The sequence below is a fragment of the Phacochoerus africanus genome, chromosome 4 (assembly GCF_016906955.1).
Source record: "Phacochoerus africanus isolate WHEZ1 chromosome 4, ROS_Pafr_v1, whole genome shotgun sequence".
NCBI classification, from domain to species: domain Eukaryota; kingdom Metazoa; phylum Chordata; class Mammalia; order Artiodactyla; family Suidae; genus Phacochoerus; species Phacochoerus africanus.
The window spans coordinates 116,350,874-116,371,337 of record NC_062547.1 but is presented as its reverse complement, the minus strand read 5'-3'; the positions used below and the strand labels follow the sequence as shown (position 1 = coordinate 116,371,337).

The 20,464-nt window shown below is 41.2% G+C and overlaps 1 protein-coding gene across 1 annotated transcript in view; it reads right to left on the bottom strand.

Moving 5' to 3' along the window:
- Positions 1-422: 422 nt before the first annotated feature.
- Positions 423-20,464, bottom strand: part of LOC125124712 (uncharacterized) — a 108,527-nt gene continuing 88,485 nt past the window's right edge. The window contains exon 4 of the mRNA XM_047774735.1: positions 423-1,244. Coding sequence (XP_047630691.1) covers positions 781-1,244 — 464 coding nt within the window. The 3' untranslated portion in view covers positions 423-780. The remainder of the gene's footprint in view (positions 1,245-20,464) is intronic.

The window sequence follows — 20,464 nt, the reverse complement described above, 5'->3', positions numbered from 1 at the left end:
ATGTGCGACAGGTGTAGCCTTAAAAGAAAAAAAAAAAGAAAATATACCTCAAACACAGAGTCTGAAAACCACCGGTCTACCTCAAAATGGATTGAAAATATGCATAAATGAAGTTGTCAAGAGGCTCACACCACCTTCTGTTTCAAACTTCAGCTTCAAAAAGCAAGGTAGGTTTCTGGACCTTTCACACAGTGTGGTTAGACAGCAATCTCAATTTATAAACTACCTGCATGTCACCCCAAAATGGCTCAGGCTGTTAGCCACCCACTCTCATCCCCCAGTTCCAACTTAAAAGGGAATATTATAGCTTGTCACCCAAAGGCCATCATGGAAATGATTTATCCTGAGGTAAAAGGGAAGTTTAACTTAAAGCAGTGGAATTCTAGGTGGTTCCATAGTTTTCGACAGATTTTTTTTTTTGCTTTTTTGGCTGCTCTGTGGCATATGGAGTTCCCAGGTTAAGGATCAGATCTGAGCCACAGCTGCAGCAATGTCAGAGTCCCCAACCCACCACGCCAGCGGGGGATCAAACCCGAGTCCCAGCGCTCCAGAGACACCGCCGATCCCATTGCGCCACGGTGGGAACTCCCAGAATATGTTCTTAAAGTACAAGCAGAAACAATTACCAAGCTTTCAATGACATATTTTCCTCTTTGTTTTCCAAATGAGTCAAGTCCAAGTTAGGGAACATAAAGGAAGGATGATAACTGATTAATGTGTAGCGTCTGGTGTCAGAAAAGCATTCTAGTTAAGGTGAAGCCACTGGAGATATTCTAGTAATCAAATCGGGATAAGGTACAGACTTAAAACACTTTTTAGGAGACAACTCTTCTCTGAATAATGGCAGTGACGTTGCCAATCATAAATATTTGGAACACTCAACATCATTGGCAATGTTGGCAACGGCACAAGGTGTAGATTAATAAAAAAGACAATATCCGATACGTCCCCTGGAGCGCAGCATTTAAATATTTGCCTTGGAATACACACCATCCTAGAGATGTGTTCCATGAACCGGAAAGTACTTACCGTGTTGGCCAGCTCCAGATAGCTGCCTCCTACAGAGCTGCCAAAACGCGGGGACTGTGCGAGCAGCTTGTAGAGAGCGGCAGCCTGCTGGTGCCAAGAGCTCCCCCCATACTCCAGAAGCTTCTGTAGGGTTGACTGAGTCTGTAAGTCCGGGCTCTGGAGGTCCCTGGCACCGGAGTCGTATTCCCAGCTCTCCCTGGCTGCTGATACAGCACCTAGATCCAGGAGAGGGAGAGAAGGGAAAAAAAAAAAAAAGATGTTTCCTTCATTAGCCTGTGGGTGGCCAACAGGCAATGATTTGGAACTTCCTAACTCTTCCGCCTGCCAGCCCCTCAGAACACATGTGGTGCCCAGGCTGCAGGCTAAGCACTTTCCCTTTCAAAGTGACACATGGGGAGCCTGGAGATAAAAGCAGTTCTAGGCAGAGTATTCAGAAATAACCATCCAATGAATATGTGCCCCCAAACAGAAACGTTTAGCAAAAAGCACCGAAGAGCCAAGAAAAGAGAATCCAGATCAGAGCTACAGCTGTCTGTGATTTACACAGTGTTACTGCATGATTAGCCTTCTTACTGTCATCCTTTTTCCCAGTCGAGGAGGAAGGAAGCAAGTGAGAAGACACAAAGTTAGATATGGCTCTTCATCATAATTTTCTGGTGTCGGAGTTCTTGTCATGGCGCAGCAGAAACAAATCCCACTAGGAACCATGAGGTTGCAGGTTCGATCCCTGGCCTTGCTCAGTGGGATAAGGACCTGGCGTTGCTGTGAGCTATGGTGTAGGTTGCAGATGAGGTTAGGCTCCTGCGTTGCTGTGGCTGTGGTATAGGCTGGCAGCTGTAGCTCCGATTGGACCCGTAGCCTGAGAATCTCCATATGCTGTGGGTGTGGCCCTAAAAAGAAATTTTTTTTTTCTAGTGTCCACGTATTCTTATCTGGAAGAAGGTGCAGGAAGCAGGGCTGTATTTGCCAGTTAGGTATAGCCATGCGGTTGAACTCTGAGCAACAGAACGTGAGCAGGAGTGATACACAGAGCTTCAGAGCCTGGCTTATAAAAGCCCTGGGGTATGCTTCCTCATGCCCTTTGCCTCTAGCCTGCTTCAGATGAGCCTTGGAAGCTGCATGGTACAGATGGCAAAGCCGTGCGATGGAAGATAGAAGATGCCTGGATCCGTGAACCTCCTGCAGGTGGGCTGGCTGCTGTGCCCAGGTACCATTTTGACGTTACGAGATCAGGAAAGGGAAACTTCTTTTGTGTTTGATTCACTATCTGTCTTTGGTGTGGGTTTGTAAGAACTGCTAGGATTACCATAACTGTCACAGCAGATCAGAACCTAATAAAAATGCTAACCATTATAATACCATGGGAAAGTACAATGAAAAAGTAGACCTAGAGAAGGGGCATCAAACCTGACTGTCCTGGAGAGGGATGGGGGGTGCTTAGGGAAAGCTTACCCGAGGAGAAAGCCTGATGCTTCAGTCAATACCTTTGCTAGAAAAGTGAGATGAGGGTAAAGCTCAAGTCCTTTCTGGATGCAGTGGGTCAGTGGATAATGGGTCACATGGCTCTGTCTTAGCTGCAAGGGAGGCTAGGAAATTTGTTTTCTCGCTTCCACTTTTGGGAGGTAGGATTTGTAAAGTGAGACCTTACCTAAACATAGGAAGAGTATTCAAAAGGCTTGGGCACCAGAAAACACGACAAAGGGCTACACACAGGCACCATGCTAGGTACTGGGGGTATAGCTGTGGCATAAGGCTGGCAGCTGTAGCTCCAATTGGAGCCCTAGCCTGGGAACCTCCACATGCTGCCTGTGGGGCCCGAGGTGGGGGTGTGGAAATCACAATAAATGACACACTCTTAAACTTTTTCTTTATGCGAACAGAGAGATTCATTTTCTAATAATAAAACACGACAGTTCTAGGATAAGACAGCCCAAGGAAGTCTCATTTGAATTTATTATGCTGTATTAACAGACTGTAACTCAGTTTCCAGCAGAGTCATATAATCAGGTTAGTCAAGCTCCATGTTAATCACAAGATCAAAAGGCCCTCACACTATTAGCATAACGATTTCTGCTGAAGTGTTGCTGAGATCTCAGATCCTTTGCTAAGGAACCAGGCAATTATATAAGCAAACACATACAATGGACCCCAAAAAGGAAAGCACATTTTAAAAATACAGTGGACTATCCCTATTACTGTTTTATTTTTAAAATTTGTTTCACTTAAAAAGTAAAGTATAGTGAAACAATGAAACATTGGGAAGAGTAGAAGCTGTATTTTTCTTTCTTTTTAAATTTTTGTATTATAGTTGATTAACAATGTTTTGCCAATTTAAGCCATATAGCAAAGTGACCTAATTATACATATATACATTCCTTTCCCTATATATCTTCCATCATTGCCTATCCCAAGAGACTGGATATAGTTCCCTGTGCTCTACATAGGACCTCACTGCTTATCCATTCTAAATGTAATAGTTTGCATCTACTAAACCCAAACTCCCAGTCCATACAATTCCCTCCCTCTCAGCAACCACAAGTCTGTTCTCCATGTCTGAGTCTCTTTCTGTTTTGTAGACAAGTTCATTTGTGCCATATTTTAGATTCCACATATAAATGATATATGGTATTTGTCTTTCTCTGACTTATTTAACTTAATGAGAATCTCTAGTTGCATCCATGTTGCTGTGAAAGGCATGACTTCCTTCTTTTTTATGGTTGAATAGTATTCCATTGTATATATGTACCACATCTTCTTAGTCTACTCATCTGTCAGTGGACATTTAGGTTGTTTCCATGTCTTGGCTATCTTGAATAGTGCTGCTATGAACAAACAGGTGTACCTACTGTTTGAATTGTAGTTTTGTCTGGATATATGCCCAGGAGTGAGGTTGCTGGATCATATGCTAGTTCTAAATTTAGTTTTCTGAGGAAACTCCATACTGGTTTCAATAGTGATTGTACCAATTTACAATTTACATTCCTACCAGTGGTATAGGAGGTTTCCCTTTTCTTCACACCCTCTCAGCATTTGTTATTTGTAAAGATTAATGATGGTCATTCTGACCAGCGTGAGGTGGCACCTCACTGTAGTTTTGGTTTGCATTTCTCTAATAATTAGTGGTGTTGAACACCTTTTCATGTGCCTACTGGCCATCCATATATAGTCTCTGGAGAAATGTCTATTTGGTTCTTATGCCCATTTTTTGATTGGGTTGTTTGTTTTGTTGTTGAGATGTATGAGTTGTTTGTATATTTTGGAGATTAAGTCAAGGTTGCATCATTTGTAGCTATCTTCTCCCATTCTACAGGCTGTATTTTTTTTTTTTTTTTTAATGTTTAAAAGCTTGTAAGAGTGATTAGGTCCCATTCATTTTGTTTTGGGGATTTTTTTTGTCTTTTTTTTTTTAGGGCCACACCCACAGAATAGGGAAATTCCCAGGCTAGGGGTCGAATTGGAGCTATAGCTGCTAGCCTACACCACAGCCATGGCAAAGGACAGATCCGAGCCACATCTGTGACCTACACTGAAGCTTACAGCAACCCACTAAGTGGGGCCAGGGATCAAACCCGCATCTTCATGGAAATTAGTTGGATTCTTAACTTGCTGAGCCATAGCAGGAATTCCCTCTGATGTCCCTTCTTTTAAGGACATTAATCCCAAGGGCCCCATCACCATGACTTCATCTAATTCTAATTCTGTTCAGCTCCCAAAGGCCCCATCTCCAACCACCATCACATGGGGGGCTGCGGCTTCAACATATGAATTTGGGGGGGACACAAACATTCAGTCCACAGTAACCACTGAGCAGCTGCTCTCCAGGCCCGTAAGGAAAGTGACTATTTGTTATTCCTTTAAGTCCCAAAGGCCAGAGGTCTCTGCACACACAGAACCAAAGGAGGCCATAATATCTGCCATCATAATGCTATAGGGTGCTCTAAAGTAAGAGGTAAGATGTATTCTTTTTAAAAACTAAATTTAGCATTTAAAGACAACAGAGTACAAGATTCCAAATGTTTCTCGTATCAGAAAAGTACAGAAACAAGTGGCAATTTGACATGTTTATAAAATACATCACTGGGAAAACCCTGCTTTCAGAGATGACGCTGGAACAGAAAATCTGCCCAAGACTGAGATCCTTGCTCTGCTGGGTACTTGGCAGCTACATGCTAGGGCTTTAATCCCATTTTCAAAGTGCCACCCAGGTTTGGTTCCAAAGCCTGCAATTACTGTGCTTATTCACCAAAGGCACTATGCCACCTTCCCATGGGCCAAGCCCCCTGTGAAAATAAGGCAAACCAACAGCTGAGACACCTGAGATTTACCTGGCAGATGCAACAATCATGATAGCTGAGATTTATTCAAAGCCAGGCACTCTTCAGAGAACCTTACTAGTGTTATCTTATTTAGATCTATGTCAAATATTCATCTATGAATACTAATTCATTTTTCCATTTTTAGAAAAATACATTTTTAATCTTTCAGTTTCATTTTGGGGACCTGCTCATTTGCACAGAAGAGTGGTTAAGTGTTGGTGTGTTTTGTCTTGTCTTTTTTTTTTCAGGGCCACATGCACAGCATATGGATGTTCCCAGGCTAGGGGTCTAATCAGAGCTACAGCTGCCGGCCTTCACCACAACCACAGCAACGCCAGATCCAAGCCAAGTCTGCCACCTACACCACAGCTCACGACAACACCAGATCTTTAACCCACTGAGCGAGGCCAGGGATCAAACCTGAAACCTCATGGTTCCTAGTTGGATTCACTTCTGCTGCACCACGATGGGAACTCCCAAGTTGGTGTTTGTAGTCAGATTCTTTGATGACAAATCAAAAGTCACCATGACCAGCTATGTGACTGCAAGCAAATTGTTTAACTTAAGCTTCAGTTTTCTCATTTTTTTTAAAATTTTTTTTGGCTATGCCCACGTCATGCAGAAGTTTTCGGGCCAGGGATTGATCCTATGCCACAGCAGAGACAACACCAGATCCTTAACCCACTGAGATACAAGGGAACTCCCCAGTTTTCCCACCTTTAAAGTGGGGATAATAACATGTATTTCATAGAGGTGCTGTGAAAGTTAAATATGATTAAAATATGAAGAACATATTAGACAATCCCTGGGATATGATAAACTTTCAACAAACATGAGCAATTATCTGGTCACGCCTCATAATTTCAGTTATTTAGAAGGCCATTTTGGACAATTTAATAGGACTAAATATATGAGAGAAAGCTATACCCGTCCAGGTTCTGAAAGTTGCCTTTTAAATTGACTAATTCTTTTCTTTTTTGGGGGGGGGCAATACCCATGACATGCAAAAGTTCCTGGGCTAGGAACTGAACCTATGCCACAGCAGTGATAATACCAAATCCTTAATCTGCAAGGCCACCAGGGAACTCCTAAAGTGATTAATTCTTTTTTTTTTTGTCTTGTCTTTTTGCCTTTTCTAGGGCTGCTCCTGCAGCATGCGTATGTTCCCAGGCTAGGGGTCGAATTGGAGCTGTAGCCACCAGCCTACGCCAGAGTCACAGCAACGTGGGATCTGAGCCGAGTCTGCAACCTACACCACAGCTCACAGCAACGCTGGATCCTTAACCCACTGAGCAAGGCCAGGGATTGAACCGGCAACCTCATGGTTCCTAGTCAGATTCGTTAACCACTGCGCCACGACAGGAACTCCAAGCGACTAATTCTTTAAAAACAAATTGTTGGTACCTAACCAGTAGCTAAAATTTCATCAAGAGTTTTATCCTGATGCGTAGGTGTGAAAGATAATGAAAACAGAGAATTAGGTCAGAACCAAAGTTATGTCTGAGTTTGGAATATTCCATTAATAAGTCACAGTCTTTGATTATTGGGTTTGATAGACTTTGTTTCCCTATCCTATTTGGCCAGCTCTTATGTGCAGGGGAAACCTGCACAGCCAGGCAGCAGCAGCAGCAGGGGTGGCAGCAGCTTGGAGGCAGGGTAGGTGTGATTTATTCATCAGACTCTGGCCACCCCGGCCACCCCTCTGGTTTCTACCTCCAGCTCTTTCTTTTCCATCTTTCATCTGCATGGCAGGAGCCTCTCATCATATGACAGGCAGGTGATAATGCACAGTGTTTGCGGGATCCCGAGCCTGTATTAATATAACTTTGTGTATTGCTTGTATTTAGTGGTCATTAATCTTTCGTTTCTGTGGATTGTTTAGAGAACGTTGCCTAATATATTCCCCTCAGTGGCAAGAGAGAAAACACTCCTTTCAAAACACCAGAAGCAGCTACCTTTCTGAATTGAGACCTATCACACTAATAGAAAGAAGTCTGGGGGAATTTGAACAAATTGGCTGCCAGGTGTCAGCTTTCCCTGCCGTAGCACATTTAACTCTTTCCAGATAATACTGACATCAACAGAAGCCCCAGTCCATCCTTCAGTCCGAAGCAGAACCACTGTATGAGTCTTTGGTCATTTATTAATGTCAATTCTTGGTACAAAATTCAGGAGCTCAATTTCCAAGAGGGCCTCCAGCTTCCTCCAGGACAAATTACATTGCAAACACAGGCCAACTGTCTTAAACTCTGTGTCTGCAGCCACCAGGAAAACTGGGTGGGAAAGGATAGATAAAAGAGCCTATGTATCCTTCTCTTGGGAAAAAACAAACACCAAAAAGCAATTCACAGCACGTGTCCTACTAAGGGGAGGTAAAAAATATTATATTACCTTCCCTTAGTGGTAAAATCAGTTCTTTGGCCTTTGGCAATCTTTTGGAAGTGAGTCTCTTAGTGTCCTATTTTGAATACATGTCACATGTGTCACATCTGGGGACAATGCACTGAATTTTCAAAGACACATTGGGAATAGAGTAGAAGATGTATTTTTCTTTTTTATTTATTTTATTTTATTTTATTTTATTTTATTTTTTGTCTTTTTTTCCTTTTCTAGGGCTGCTTCCCATGGCATATGGAGGTTCTCAGACTAGGGGTCTAATTGGAGCTGTAGACACTGGCCTACACCAGAGCCACAGCAACGTGGGATCCAAGCCACAGCTCACGGCAACACCGGATCCTTAACCCACTGAGCGAGGCCAGGGATCAAACCCACAACCTCATGTTCCTAGTCGGATTTGTTAACCACTGCGCCATGACAGGGACTCCCTGTTTTCTTTTTAAAAAAATTTTTTTAAAATTAGGATACAGTTGATTTATAATGCTGTGCCAATTTCTGCTGTACAGCAAAGTGACTCAGTCATACATATATATATATATATATATATACATTCTTTTTCTCATATCTTTCATCATGTGCTATTACAAGAGACTGGATACAGTTCCCTGTGCTGTACAGTAGGACTTCGATGGTTATCCATTCTAAATGTAATAGTTTGCATCTATTAACCCCAAACTCCCCATCCATCCCACTCCTTCCCTCTTCCCCCTTAGCAACCAGAAGTCTGTTTTCTACGTCTGTGAGTCCGTTTCTGTCTTATAGATTGGCTCATTTGTGCCATATTTTAGATTCCACATATAAGTGATATCATATGGCATTTGTCTTTCTCTTTCTGGCTTACTTCACTTTTAGTATGAGAATCTCTAGATGCATCCATGTTTCAGCATAGATGTATTTTGAAGTGCAATTCTCTTTCTCCTCTATTCCGAGACAAGAAAGAAAGAAATGAAGAAATGGGAGTTCCCATCTACAAGAATTTAAGGGTTTTTTGTTGTTGTTGTTTTTAAAAGATTTGTCTCTTTTGGTTAGAAGGCAGGTACTATATTTTGGATCAAATTATCTTTCTCTTATAAGGCATATTAATGGAGCACAAATTCAGTGAGATCTTGGTAGTCGCTACATTTTTATTTTTTTGTTGTATCCACAGCACGTGGAAGTTCCTGGGCTGGGGATGGAACTCATGTTGCAGTTGCAACCCGTGCCACAGCTGGGGCAATGAGAGATCTTTAACTTGCTGTGCCACACGGGAACTTGTGGTAGCCACTGATTTTTAAGTACCATAAGACTGAATGGGGAAAATGCTAATCTGGACTTGCTCTCTGTGGTAAGAAGTATCACATACATCCTTTGGTTGGTGTGCCCAGAGCTTATCATATGTCTTATCTGAAAATTAAATGAGAAATACTGTGGGGAGGGGATGGAATACACAAATTGAAGACAAACAATGAATGCGATTCTAGCTTCTTAGCAAACCTCTTCATCCCACTCCCAACCTATATACTTGTATTATTGTATATTTATTTTCTTTTAAAACTCCAAGAAAAGTTTTATTGTTTATACCTTTTTTTTTGTCTCTTGCTAGGGTCTCATCTGCGGCATATGGAGGTTCCCAAGCTAGGGGTCGAATCGGAGCTACAGCTGCCGGCCTATACCACAGCCACAGCAATGCAGGAGCCAAGCCTCATCTGCACCCTACATCACAGCTCACAGCAACACCAGATCCTTAACCCACTGGGGTGAGGCCAGGGATCGAACCTGCAACCTCATGGTTCCTAGTCGGATTCGTTAACCACTGAGCCATGACAGGAACTCCTATACTGTCTTAATTTAAGTTTATCCACATATTTACCACTTTCTTTATTCTTCTTTCTCCCTTCCAACTCAGAACTTCTACCTAGAACCACTCTCATTTTAAGTATATTCTTTAGAATTTCCTTTAACGAAGGTCTTCTCTAGGTTTATGCTTACCTTTAAATATCTTCATTTCACCCTGGTTCTTGAAAGATACTTCCACCGGGTATGGCGTGCTAGTTTGTCAATTATCTTTCTCAGTACATAGAGGACACAGGATGCCACTGCCTATTGTCTTCCACTGTTCTCGAGAGGCTGCTCTCAGCCTAATTGTTGCTTCTTTGCCTTTTTTTTTTTTTTTTAGGGCCACACCCAGGCTAGGGGTCCAATTGGAGCTGTAGCCATTGGCCTACACCACAACCACAGCAATGCCAGATCCGAGTCGTGTCTGTGACCCACACTATAGCTCATGGCAATGACAGGTCCTTAATCCACTGAGCGAGGCCAGGGATCAAACCTGCATCCTCACGGATGATAGTCAGATTCGCTTCTGCTGGGCCATGACAGGAACTCCCTAATTGTTGCTCCTTTGAAAGTAGTCTGGGGAGTTCCCATTGTGGCACAGTGGAAAAGAACCTGGCTAGTATCCACGAGGATGCGGGTTCAATCCCTGACTCACTCAGTGGGCCAAGGATCTGGTGTTGCCGTGAGCTGTAGTGTAGGTCGGAGACGCTGCTTGGATCTTGCATAGGTTGGCAGCTATAGCTCCAATTAGAGCTACAGTTGTCTTTTTCTTTATCTTTAGTGTTTTGATTTTTCTTTATCTTTGGTGTCCTGTAGGCTCACTATAATGTGTCTAATTATTTAAGTATGTTACTTGGTACGTACATTTCTTGTCATTTTTCATGCTTAGAACTCATTGGGATTCTGAAAACTACAGGTTAGTGTCTTTTATTAGTTTTCAAAAATTATGAGCCATTACTTCCGCTTCACTCTTTCCTTTCCTTCTGAGAATCCAATTTTATGCTATGTTAAACTTTCCTGACTCTAAGTCTTTTTCATATCTTACATTTTATATGTGTTTTTTCTTCAATGCTTTATAATGTCATCTAACCTTTCTTCTATTTCACTAATTCTCTCTTCATCTCTGATTTGTTGTTAATTTTAACTGAATTTTATTTCAATTATAACATTTCTTATTCCATTTTGTTCTTTTGTTCTTTTTCAGATCTGCTTGATTTTTAGTCTGTTCGTTCACTCTTTCTTTCTTTCCTTCCTTCCTTCTTCCTTCTTTTTTTTTTTTGTCTTTTTGCCATTTCTTGGGCTGCTCCTGCAGCACATGGAGGTTCCCAGGCTAGGGGTCGAATCAGAGCTGTAGCCGCTGGCCTACGCCAGAGCAACAGCAACACCAGATCCAAAGTGCATCTGCGACTTACACCACAGCTCATGGCAACGCTGGATCCTTAACCCACTGAGCAAGGCCAGGGATCGAACCCACAACCTCATGATTTCTAGTCAGATTCTTTAACCACCGAGCCACGACAGGAACTGCTTTCCTTCCTTTCTTGCCACACCTGCAGCATGCTCAAGTTCCTGAGCTAGGGATCAAACCTGCCCCACAGCAGTATCCAGAGCAACAGCAGTGATAATGTTGGATTCTTAACCAGCTGAGCCACTAGGGGACTCCCTTGGTTTTCTTTTCCTACCTTAGATTTTTCTCTCTGAACACAGTCAACATAATTACTTTATATTCTGAGTCTGATAATTCCAATAAATGAAATCTTGGTGGCTTTTTTTTTAATGTTAGTTCCGACTCATGGTATGCAGTCTCCTTATATACTTAGTAATTTTAGATACTGAATTTCCCACATTCTCTAGAAAATTATTTGTGGTGATACTTTTAGAACTGCTTAACTCACCTCCAAGGCAACTTCCCTTAGAATACCCTGAGGGTAGTATATGAGCTGCTAGATTTCTGGTTCAACCTTACACAGAGGGTTGAGACCTCCAGTATTATATAGCATTTGGGAAAAAAAAGAGTATATTTTATAAAATTTTCCCTACCTGAGGAGTCCTTGGAATTTGGCTTCTGTTCCTAGGACCCACAAGATCATGTAATCCAAAATTCAATTTTACCAGTTTCAGAAAATAATCTCAAAGTAAAAGTGGCTTGATGCTCCAAGCTGCCTCATTTTCTTAGATTTTAGACTCAAATTTTACTATTTCACTAGATATTTAGTATGTTATAGGATGGCTTAAAAATAAAGCTATTTCAGTTTTATAAAGTGTTTCAGCTAGGAGACTGGTCCTGGTATTTAACCATGTTACTTGATATGGAAATCAGTTTTTTTTCTTTAAAATATGATTGTGTGAATTATGATAATGTAAAAGCTACATATTCACAAATGGGTCATGCCTACTTTTCTTTTCCTTTCTTCTTTTCTTTCCTTCCTTTCTCCCCCCTCCCCCTTTTTTTTTCCTTTTAAGGACCACACCTGCAGCATATGGAAGTTCCCAGGCTAAGGGTCAAATCGGAGCTACAGCTGCCAGCCTGCATCACAGCAATGTGGGATCTGAGATGTGTCTGCGACCTACACCACAGCTCACAGCAATGCCAGATCCCCAATCCACTAAGCGAGGCCAGGGATCAAACCCTCATCCTCATAGGTATTAGTCAGATTCGTTTCTGCTGAGCCATGACAGGAATGCCCTACTTTTCTTGTCTTGAACAATTTTTTGTTTTTCCTAAAGTTAATACTTTTTTTTTGGTTTAGCTTTTATATTTTCATGAATTCAGGCTCAGATTCTTAGATAATTATGTAATTTTCCTCATAATAATTTAAGATGCATAGATATTTCATCAAATTTGGTAATAAAAATGTCTCCTGGAGCCTTTTCACCTGCTCTAGTCCAGATTGGTTCAAATGACCATTGTACTTCATTTCTAACTTGTTTTCACTTTCTGTTTCATGGTTCCAAGTACTTCTCTTCCTAGGTTAACTCTTTTTTTTGGAGACCTAGTAGATTTCTAAGAAGTCAGGCATGGAAAATACATTTTCTGAGACTTTGCAAGCATGAAAACATTTATATTCTATCCTTATACTTAATGAATCATTTGTAAGGCATTCTAAGTTGGAAACAATTTTCCTTCAAAATTTTGAAGACAATGAGTGATCATTTAATGTTTGTCATTGTTTCTGAGAAGTCAGAAGCCATTCTTTTCTTGTCTCTTCTTTTTACCATCGCACCTGCAGCATATGGAAATTCCCGGGCTAAGGGTCGAATCCAAGCTTCAGCTACCAACCTACACCACAGCCACAGCAACACCAGATCTGAGCGGCATCTGTGACCTATGCCACAGCCTGTGGCAATACCAGATCCTTAACCCACTGAGCGAGGCCAGGGATCGAACCCACATCTCCACAGACACTGTGTTGGGTTCTTAACCCCCGAGCCACAAGAGGAACACTCGGATGCCATTCTGATTCCAAATCTTTTACATTTGTCCTGTTTTATTTTTCCTCTGGAAGTCTGACAAATCTCTTTGTCCCTTATGAAATTTCACAATGACATGTGCCTTACGATTCTGTGACAGGTAATACTTGGTAGACCCCTTCTATCAGGAAACTCACATCCTTCAGTTTGGAGGACAATTTCATAGGCCATTTTGTTGACAATTTCTTCCCCTGTGTTTTCTTTGCTCTTTTGAGAAAGCCTATGATTTGAGTGGTAAGCATCTTGCACCAGTCCTCTAATGTGTCTTATCTTTGTTTCCTATTTTACATTTGTTTCTCTTCTTCTCTTTCTACAAGATATTCTTATCTTTATCTCTCATACTTTGTGTTGGGCTTATAATTTATGCTATTTTTTTTTTCTTCCCAGAGTAGGTTCTTAAAAAGTGTTTCTTCTTCTGTTCTTTTTTTTTTTTTTTTTGTGGATACAATATTTTCTTCTCTATTTCACAGTATATTAAAGAGGGACCATTCTGAGCATTCTCCTTGCAGAGTCTCTGTTGCCCTGTTTTAGTCTCTATCTTTCATTTCAAAGGAATTCCTCAGATGTCTTGGTGCTCCTGGGTTGTTTGCTCCTTTGGGTCACATGACCTGTTCCAGCTCTAAGATCTTGGTTCATCACTTCCAAAACAATGGTAGCCTAGGAGGCCCAGCTTAGGAAATAACAAATGGGAACTTTATCAGACCAGGCAAGGGCAGAAGTGAGAAGGACAAATTGTCTTTCCTGAGCCCTACCTCCTTCCTTCCTCAGGCTTCGTCCACATTCATTCTCCCTCTTCCCACCTCTGTCCTGCAGGATCACTCCCTTGGATTTCCCTCATTAGAGCCAGTTCAAATAAAAAACCTGATTAACTTATTTATACACAGTAGGAACGATGGATAAGGCTAAATATATTTTCTAGTATTTGGCTTTTTAAAATTGAAGGCAAAAAAAAAAAAAAAAAAACTGAAGGCAAGAGCTCCCCTGACGGTCTAGCAGTCTATCTGGCATTGGCACTGCCACTGCTCGGGGTCACTGCTGTGGCACCGGTTTGATCCCTCACCCCGGAACTTCTACTTCTACTTGCACGGCCAAGAAAAAGGAGGACAAACGCATTTCTTGGGGACAAAGACCAAAGAAATAGACTCTAAGGGTATAACTTAGTCAATGACACAGAAAATCAGCAGAAAGGTGTAAGAAGATAGACAACTTGCTTAATAAAAACAAACTTCTTCTCCTGCAAGGCTAGTAAGGCAGGGAGAATCTCCACAACAGATGCCGTAGCAGGACTTCATAACCCAACTGTTATCCTCCGGAATTCACCTTCCCCTTTGGGATTTCCCTCTCATGACCCCGACACCCACTCCCAGACCATGAAGAGGCAGTTGTTTCCCCTTTGACACTGTGGTCCGGGAATGCACTACTGTTCCTCCTTCACACCCCAAACACAGCGAAGTGGCTGCATTCATAAGAGATTCTGATAAACAACTAAAGACAATTAACATAAAAATGGCATGAAACTAGATAATCAGGCATATCAGAGGAGATTTACTTTTTGTGGGTACTACTTCTATCCCATCCTAATTCCCAGTCTGGCCCTATATTATATTATCCCAGTTCCCAATGTTTAAGAGCATAGACTAGATAGTTGGATTCCTCTTATTCCAAAAGTAAGGGGTGAAGGCTCAGAAAAAAGTCATCTCCTATTCCGCTGACTCAAGACTTTCTTCTGACAGAAGCTGCAGACTGGTGGGCTATGAACTATAGACATAGCCCACAGATACATTTTGTTGATTCTGCTCTACTTAAAAATCTTTTTTTTTTTTTTTGGTCTTTTTAGGGCTGCACCCGCAGCATATGGAGGTTCCCAGGCTAGGGGTCGAATCGGAGCTACAGCTGCCGGCCTATGCCACAGCCACAGCAATGCAGGATCCAAGCCACGTCTACAACCTACACCACAGCTCACAGCAATGCCAGATCCTTAACCCACTGAGCGAGGCCAGGGATCGAACCTACACCCTCATGGACACTAGTTGGGTTTATTAGCCACTGAGCCACAATGGGAACGCCTAAAAAAATCATGTTTTAAAAATTTAGTCATCCATATTGAAAATTTGGAGAGATCATATTTTTAAAAAGTAAAAACATTTTCTGGCATTGAAGATACACACAAGGTCTGGAACCATGGCTCCCATTCCCACATTTGGCTGTAGTTGAGCCCTGGCTGCCTCTTTGCAAATGGGCACATGTCCTCCAGTTTTCTGGAGCCTCCACCAGGTCAGCTTCACTCATCTACACTGTCTATTTGCCCTCGGTAAGCATCTGCAAGCCTTCCTTTTGAGCTGCAGCTCTGTATCTGAGGACCTACTCTTTCCCAGGTGACGGATTGGGAGGAACCATCAGAAATCACCTTCCCCTTCAGGGGAGACTCCATGCATCCCAGGGCTGTGGCCTTGCAGACTTAAGTATGTACCATATACTATAGTCTCAATATTCATACACTTAATAATTAGAACATTAACGATGGGGTTCTTTTCTTATAAGGGTTTTTGCCCAAGAGCCAGAAACATCCAGGGGCAAGTTTGGAGATGGATGACATCTAAGTACCATGTTGACATACACAGGGCAAGGTGAAAATGTTAATGCTGACATTCCTGATTCTAGTCCTGGGCACTATTACCCAAATGAGATACATTAAGTAAAAAAAAAAAAAAAAAAATCCTTTGAAGACTAATATAACCTACATAAAAAGAAAAGTGTTAGAAAAATATAAGCATTTCAAGTGTCTTGGTTTTGGCATTAAAGCAACTGAAGTAGGTGAGATTGGTAACGAAATTAGGAGTTCAGAGAGTTTAAAATTCTACATCTACATAGAAATTCCTAAGAGAAAAAAACAAACAATCTTAGATGTTGGAATTCTAAAGTTTTATTAATATAGCAAGAGAAAAAGAGGAAAGAACACAGCAGCATGAATTAGTAGAAAAATGAACCAGGAGCCAGGAGACTTCTGGTCTAGTTCTAGCCATGTCACTAACTCTGTGACTTGACAATTATTATTTAATCCTCCAGTTCTCCATTTCCTTATCTGGACTATATACAGAGTAAAACTAGATGATATTTAACAGATTCTCTAAACCGTAATCTTATAATTCAAGGGCAAAATTTTATCAAAGTACTCTAAACCTTAAGTCACATAAATCAAAGGAAACACTATAAATACCAAGAGAGAAATTTGACATGGTGATTTTTTACATTAAAATTTATCTAGAACTGACTGATATACCTTCATAAAATGAAAGCTAAGTAAATACACAAGGTATGGGATTAAATTCTCCTTCAACTAGATTTTCTTGCAGATAGCAAACTTAAATGCATCAACTGGAAACCGTACAAAATTCTTCCAAAAGAACCATAAAAATTTAACTGCTTGAAACAGTCAGTTATTCATGCCCTTCATTTATGTTCTTCAGTGAACCTGCAGTAGTCTTACAAGAGATAAAACGGGAAGCAAAATAAGCCTTCCTGAGCCGTTTGTGTTCATAACGTTGAGTGACAGTTTCTCTAGAATGAACAATGGACAATGAAAGAGTCTGGCCAAACCAAACACTTGCCTTGAGCAGACTGAGCCTTTATCTCAGCCAAGCAATCATTTTTATTTCATGAAAAGTGTCTAAAATCCTGCCAACTTGTATCACTGCCACTGAAATTGGAATAGCGTCAACATCCCATAAAAACAGTGACACTTAATGAATTGCTTCAGTTAAATCATGCTGGAGAGAAAACAGATGAACAATTTTACTGTGTTCTGTGTGGTTCAAAAGATATAATCAACACAGGTAATCACTGGCACCCTTCGTCCTAGGATTACCACCTGAGATAAACACACCTGGATTTCCATGAACTCTTTGTTTTATGCTGACTAGAATAAAGTGTGATTAATGCCACTGGGAAGCAGGCTAAAATAATATATCCAAAAAGAGCAGAATCACATCGCTTGAAATTCTGATAAAAGACAAAATTAGGAAGTAAGACAGAACAAGTCTGCACTGCTTGAGACATCATTTCACAAGAATTTAGACTACCACAGAAGAGTCTATTTTATTACGTGAGATACTAATCTACAAAAGGAGTCTATAATATTTAATATTCCAAGAAATACCTCAGAATCCAGTGATCTCATACATGCTTGCTTAGAAGTTAAAAAAAAAAATACATTTTCTTTCTTCTGTCTGCAGTGACTACAGAATGTAGAGATGAAAGCCAAGGTAATATAAATAGAATTTGACATCTTAAGTGCAGAATTTAAAGTTTACACATGTGCATGCACCCATACACACACAGAGCTGAAGTTCAAATATACCCAGTACAGGAGTTTCCATCACGGCTCAGCAGTTAACGAACCTGACCAGAATCTATGAGGACACAGGTTCAGTCCCTGGCCTTGTTCAGTGGGTTAAGGATCTGGCATTGCCATAGGCTGTGGTGTGGATTGTTGATGTGGCTCAGATCCCGAGTTGCTGTGGTTGTGTTATAGGCTGGCAGCTATAGCTCCGATTTGACCCCTAGTCTGGGAACCTCTATATGCTTCAGATACGGCCCTAAAAAGACTATATATGTATACACACACACACACACACACACACACACACACACACACACATACACACACGCACACACGCGCGCGCACACACACACATATATACACCCAATACAGAAACATTTTCATTCTGATAGATAAATAACATAAAATGACGCTTGATCATTTTCTCAAATGATGTCTCTGGGTTCGTTAGCTGTTTTGGACTAATCTTTTAATATATGTATTCAATTATTTGAGAACCCACAAAACCTTAACCAACCAATGAGGATACTTGGTGATGCTGGGGATGCAGGGAGAAATGATTGACAATTTCCTACCCCAGTGCCTTGTTCGGAAAATCTCTTAAATCTCTTCACAACAAATGACACGACTTCTCAGATTAAACCCAAATAGATTTTCACTCAATTTCAGTGTTTCGTACTTCCTCTGGGTTAGGGAAAAGGAAAATGTTTTGTTTTAATGGATGCTGCTGATCTTTGGGTTACTAAATCTGTGAGATATATTAAAGACATTATGTTATATCCTTAAATATGCTCAAATTTGAAAGCAAGATTTGCCACATACAAGCTGCTGCTGGATAATCAAGATTTTCTGGCAAGATTGCTTCCCTGTATATGCTGAGTTGGAACTTTGATTCTGCTTTTTAAAAAAAATTTTTTTAAATATCAAAGTCATTGCAATAGCCACTCTAGAAAATGCCTTTGGTGGTGACCTTAACAGTGTTTGGGCAGCCTTTGATGCTCTTAAATAAAGCCTTGACCTTGATGGGCTCTGTAGGTTACTATCTGGTACCAGAGCCACTGTCAGCTCAAATGTCAAGAGCCTTAAACAGCTCAAGAAAACAAACTAGAAGAGAATGAAGTTCTTAAGTTTATACACCTTTAAACAGATCCTTCAATACGGTATTTCTCAGTTGTTTCCACCAAAGTACCCGAAGGGAGAGGAGAGTCAAGGAAGTCTGAGGGATAGACTGAATTACCTCCAAGCCAGAGATTTCTCTGAAGTCTCATGTTTTATCCTGAAAATTTATTTGATTTTTTTTTCTTTTTTTTTCTTTTTAGGACCACACCCGCGGCATATGGAGGTCCACAGGCTAGGGGTCTAATCAGAGCTACAGCTGCTGGCCTACACCACAGCCATAGCAATGCAAGATCTGAGCCACGTCTATGACCTACACCACAGCTCACGGCAACACCAGATCCTTAACCCACTGATCGAGGCCAAGGATCAAACCCAAAACCTCATGGTTCCTAGTCGGATTCATTTCCGCTGTGTCATGAAGGGAACTCCCATTTGAATTTTTAATTCTACTCCACATACACCAGCATTTGCTTTAATATAATTTTCTTTAAATTACCAAGTTATACAACTTTTCCTTCAAATAATCAACGAAATTGATGCTTGAGAAGATGCACCATGTTGTTTTAGGGGCTTTAGTCCTCCCCCACCCCCAACCACTTCCATGTGCTCCCCAAATGTTCACACAACAGTATGGGGTACAGGGACACTCAATTTAAGTGTAGGTTAATTCGTTTCTAAAGAATTCTTCTCTAACTCATCACCACCTAGGTGCGTTTCCTTCTTCCTACATCCCTCCGATTCTTCCAGCTCTCCACAATCAATGTGGGCTTTATTTTTTCCAGGAGTCTTCTGCAGTTTCCCTGCCCAACAATGATTTTTCTATCTCATCACCCTCAGCACATCTTGTTTACTTCACATATTTTTCACCTGATCATATATAATCTTGCAGTAGATATATTTATATATTTTCTCTTGTTTTTCTAGCTTTAATGAGATATCACTTTTCTCTCTCTCTTCTTCTTATGGCCGCACCTGTGGCATATGGAAGTTCCCTGGGCTAGGGGTTCAGTTGAATCCAAGCTACAGCTGCAGGCCCAGAGCACAGCCACAGCAATACCAGATCTGTAACCTATGCCGCAGCTCACAGCAACACCGGATTCTTAATTCACTGAGCCAGTCTTCTCATGGAGACTATGTCAGGTTCTTAACCCACTGAGCCACAATGGGAACTCCTAATGAGCTATTATTAACATACAACATATGTAAGTTTAAGGGGTGCAAAATGATTTGATACATACATATATTGCAAAATGATTACCACAATAAGATTAGCTAACATGTTCACCCTCTCAAATAATTACTTTTTTGTGTGAAAACATTGAAGATCTATTTTCCTTTTTTTTGGGGGGGGGTCTTTTTGACTTTTTTTAGGGCCATACTCATGGCACATGGAGGTTCCCAGGCTAAGGGTCGAAAGGGAATTGTAGCCACTGGCCTACACCACAGCCACAGCAACGTGGGATCTGAGGTGCATCTGTGACCTACACCACAGCTCACGGCAACGCTGGATCCTTAACCCACTGATCAAGGCCAGGGAATGAACGCGCGTCCTCATGGATGCTAGCTGGGTTCGTTAACTGCTGAGCCACGAGAGGAACTCCAAAGACCTATTTTCTTAAAAACTGTCTGGTATGTAATACGGTATGATCATAGTGCCCGTGATGTACTTTTTCATCTTACAGCTAAAGCATGTACCCCATGACCATCATCTCCTTTCCTCCCCATCCTCTACCTTTGGCAATCACCGTTCTACTCTTTTTGAGTTCAGCTTTTTTAGATTTCACATGTAAGTTAGAACATAGAGTGTCTGCTTTTCTCTGCCTTATTTATTTTTGGTTGCTGTTGAAGTATAGTGGGTTTACAATACTGTGCCAGTTTATCTATTTTATATATGAGTTTGATCTCTAACTCATTTCTTGGACTAGGTTTCTTTGAAGAAATGCCCAGATCCAAACATGTATGTCGTATTCGAAAGGAA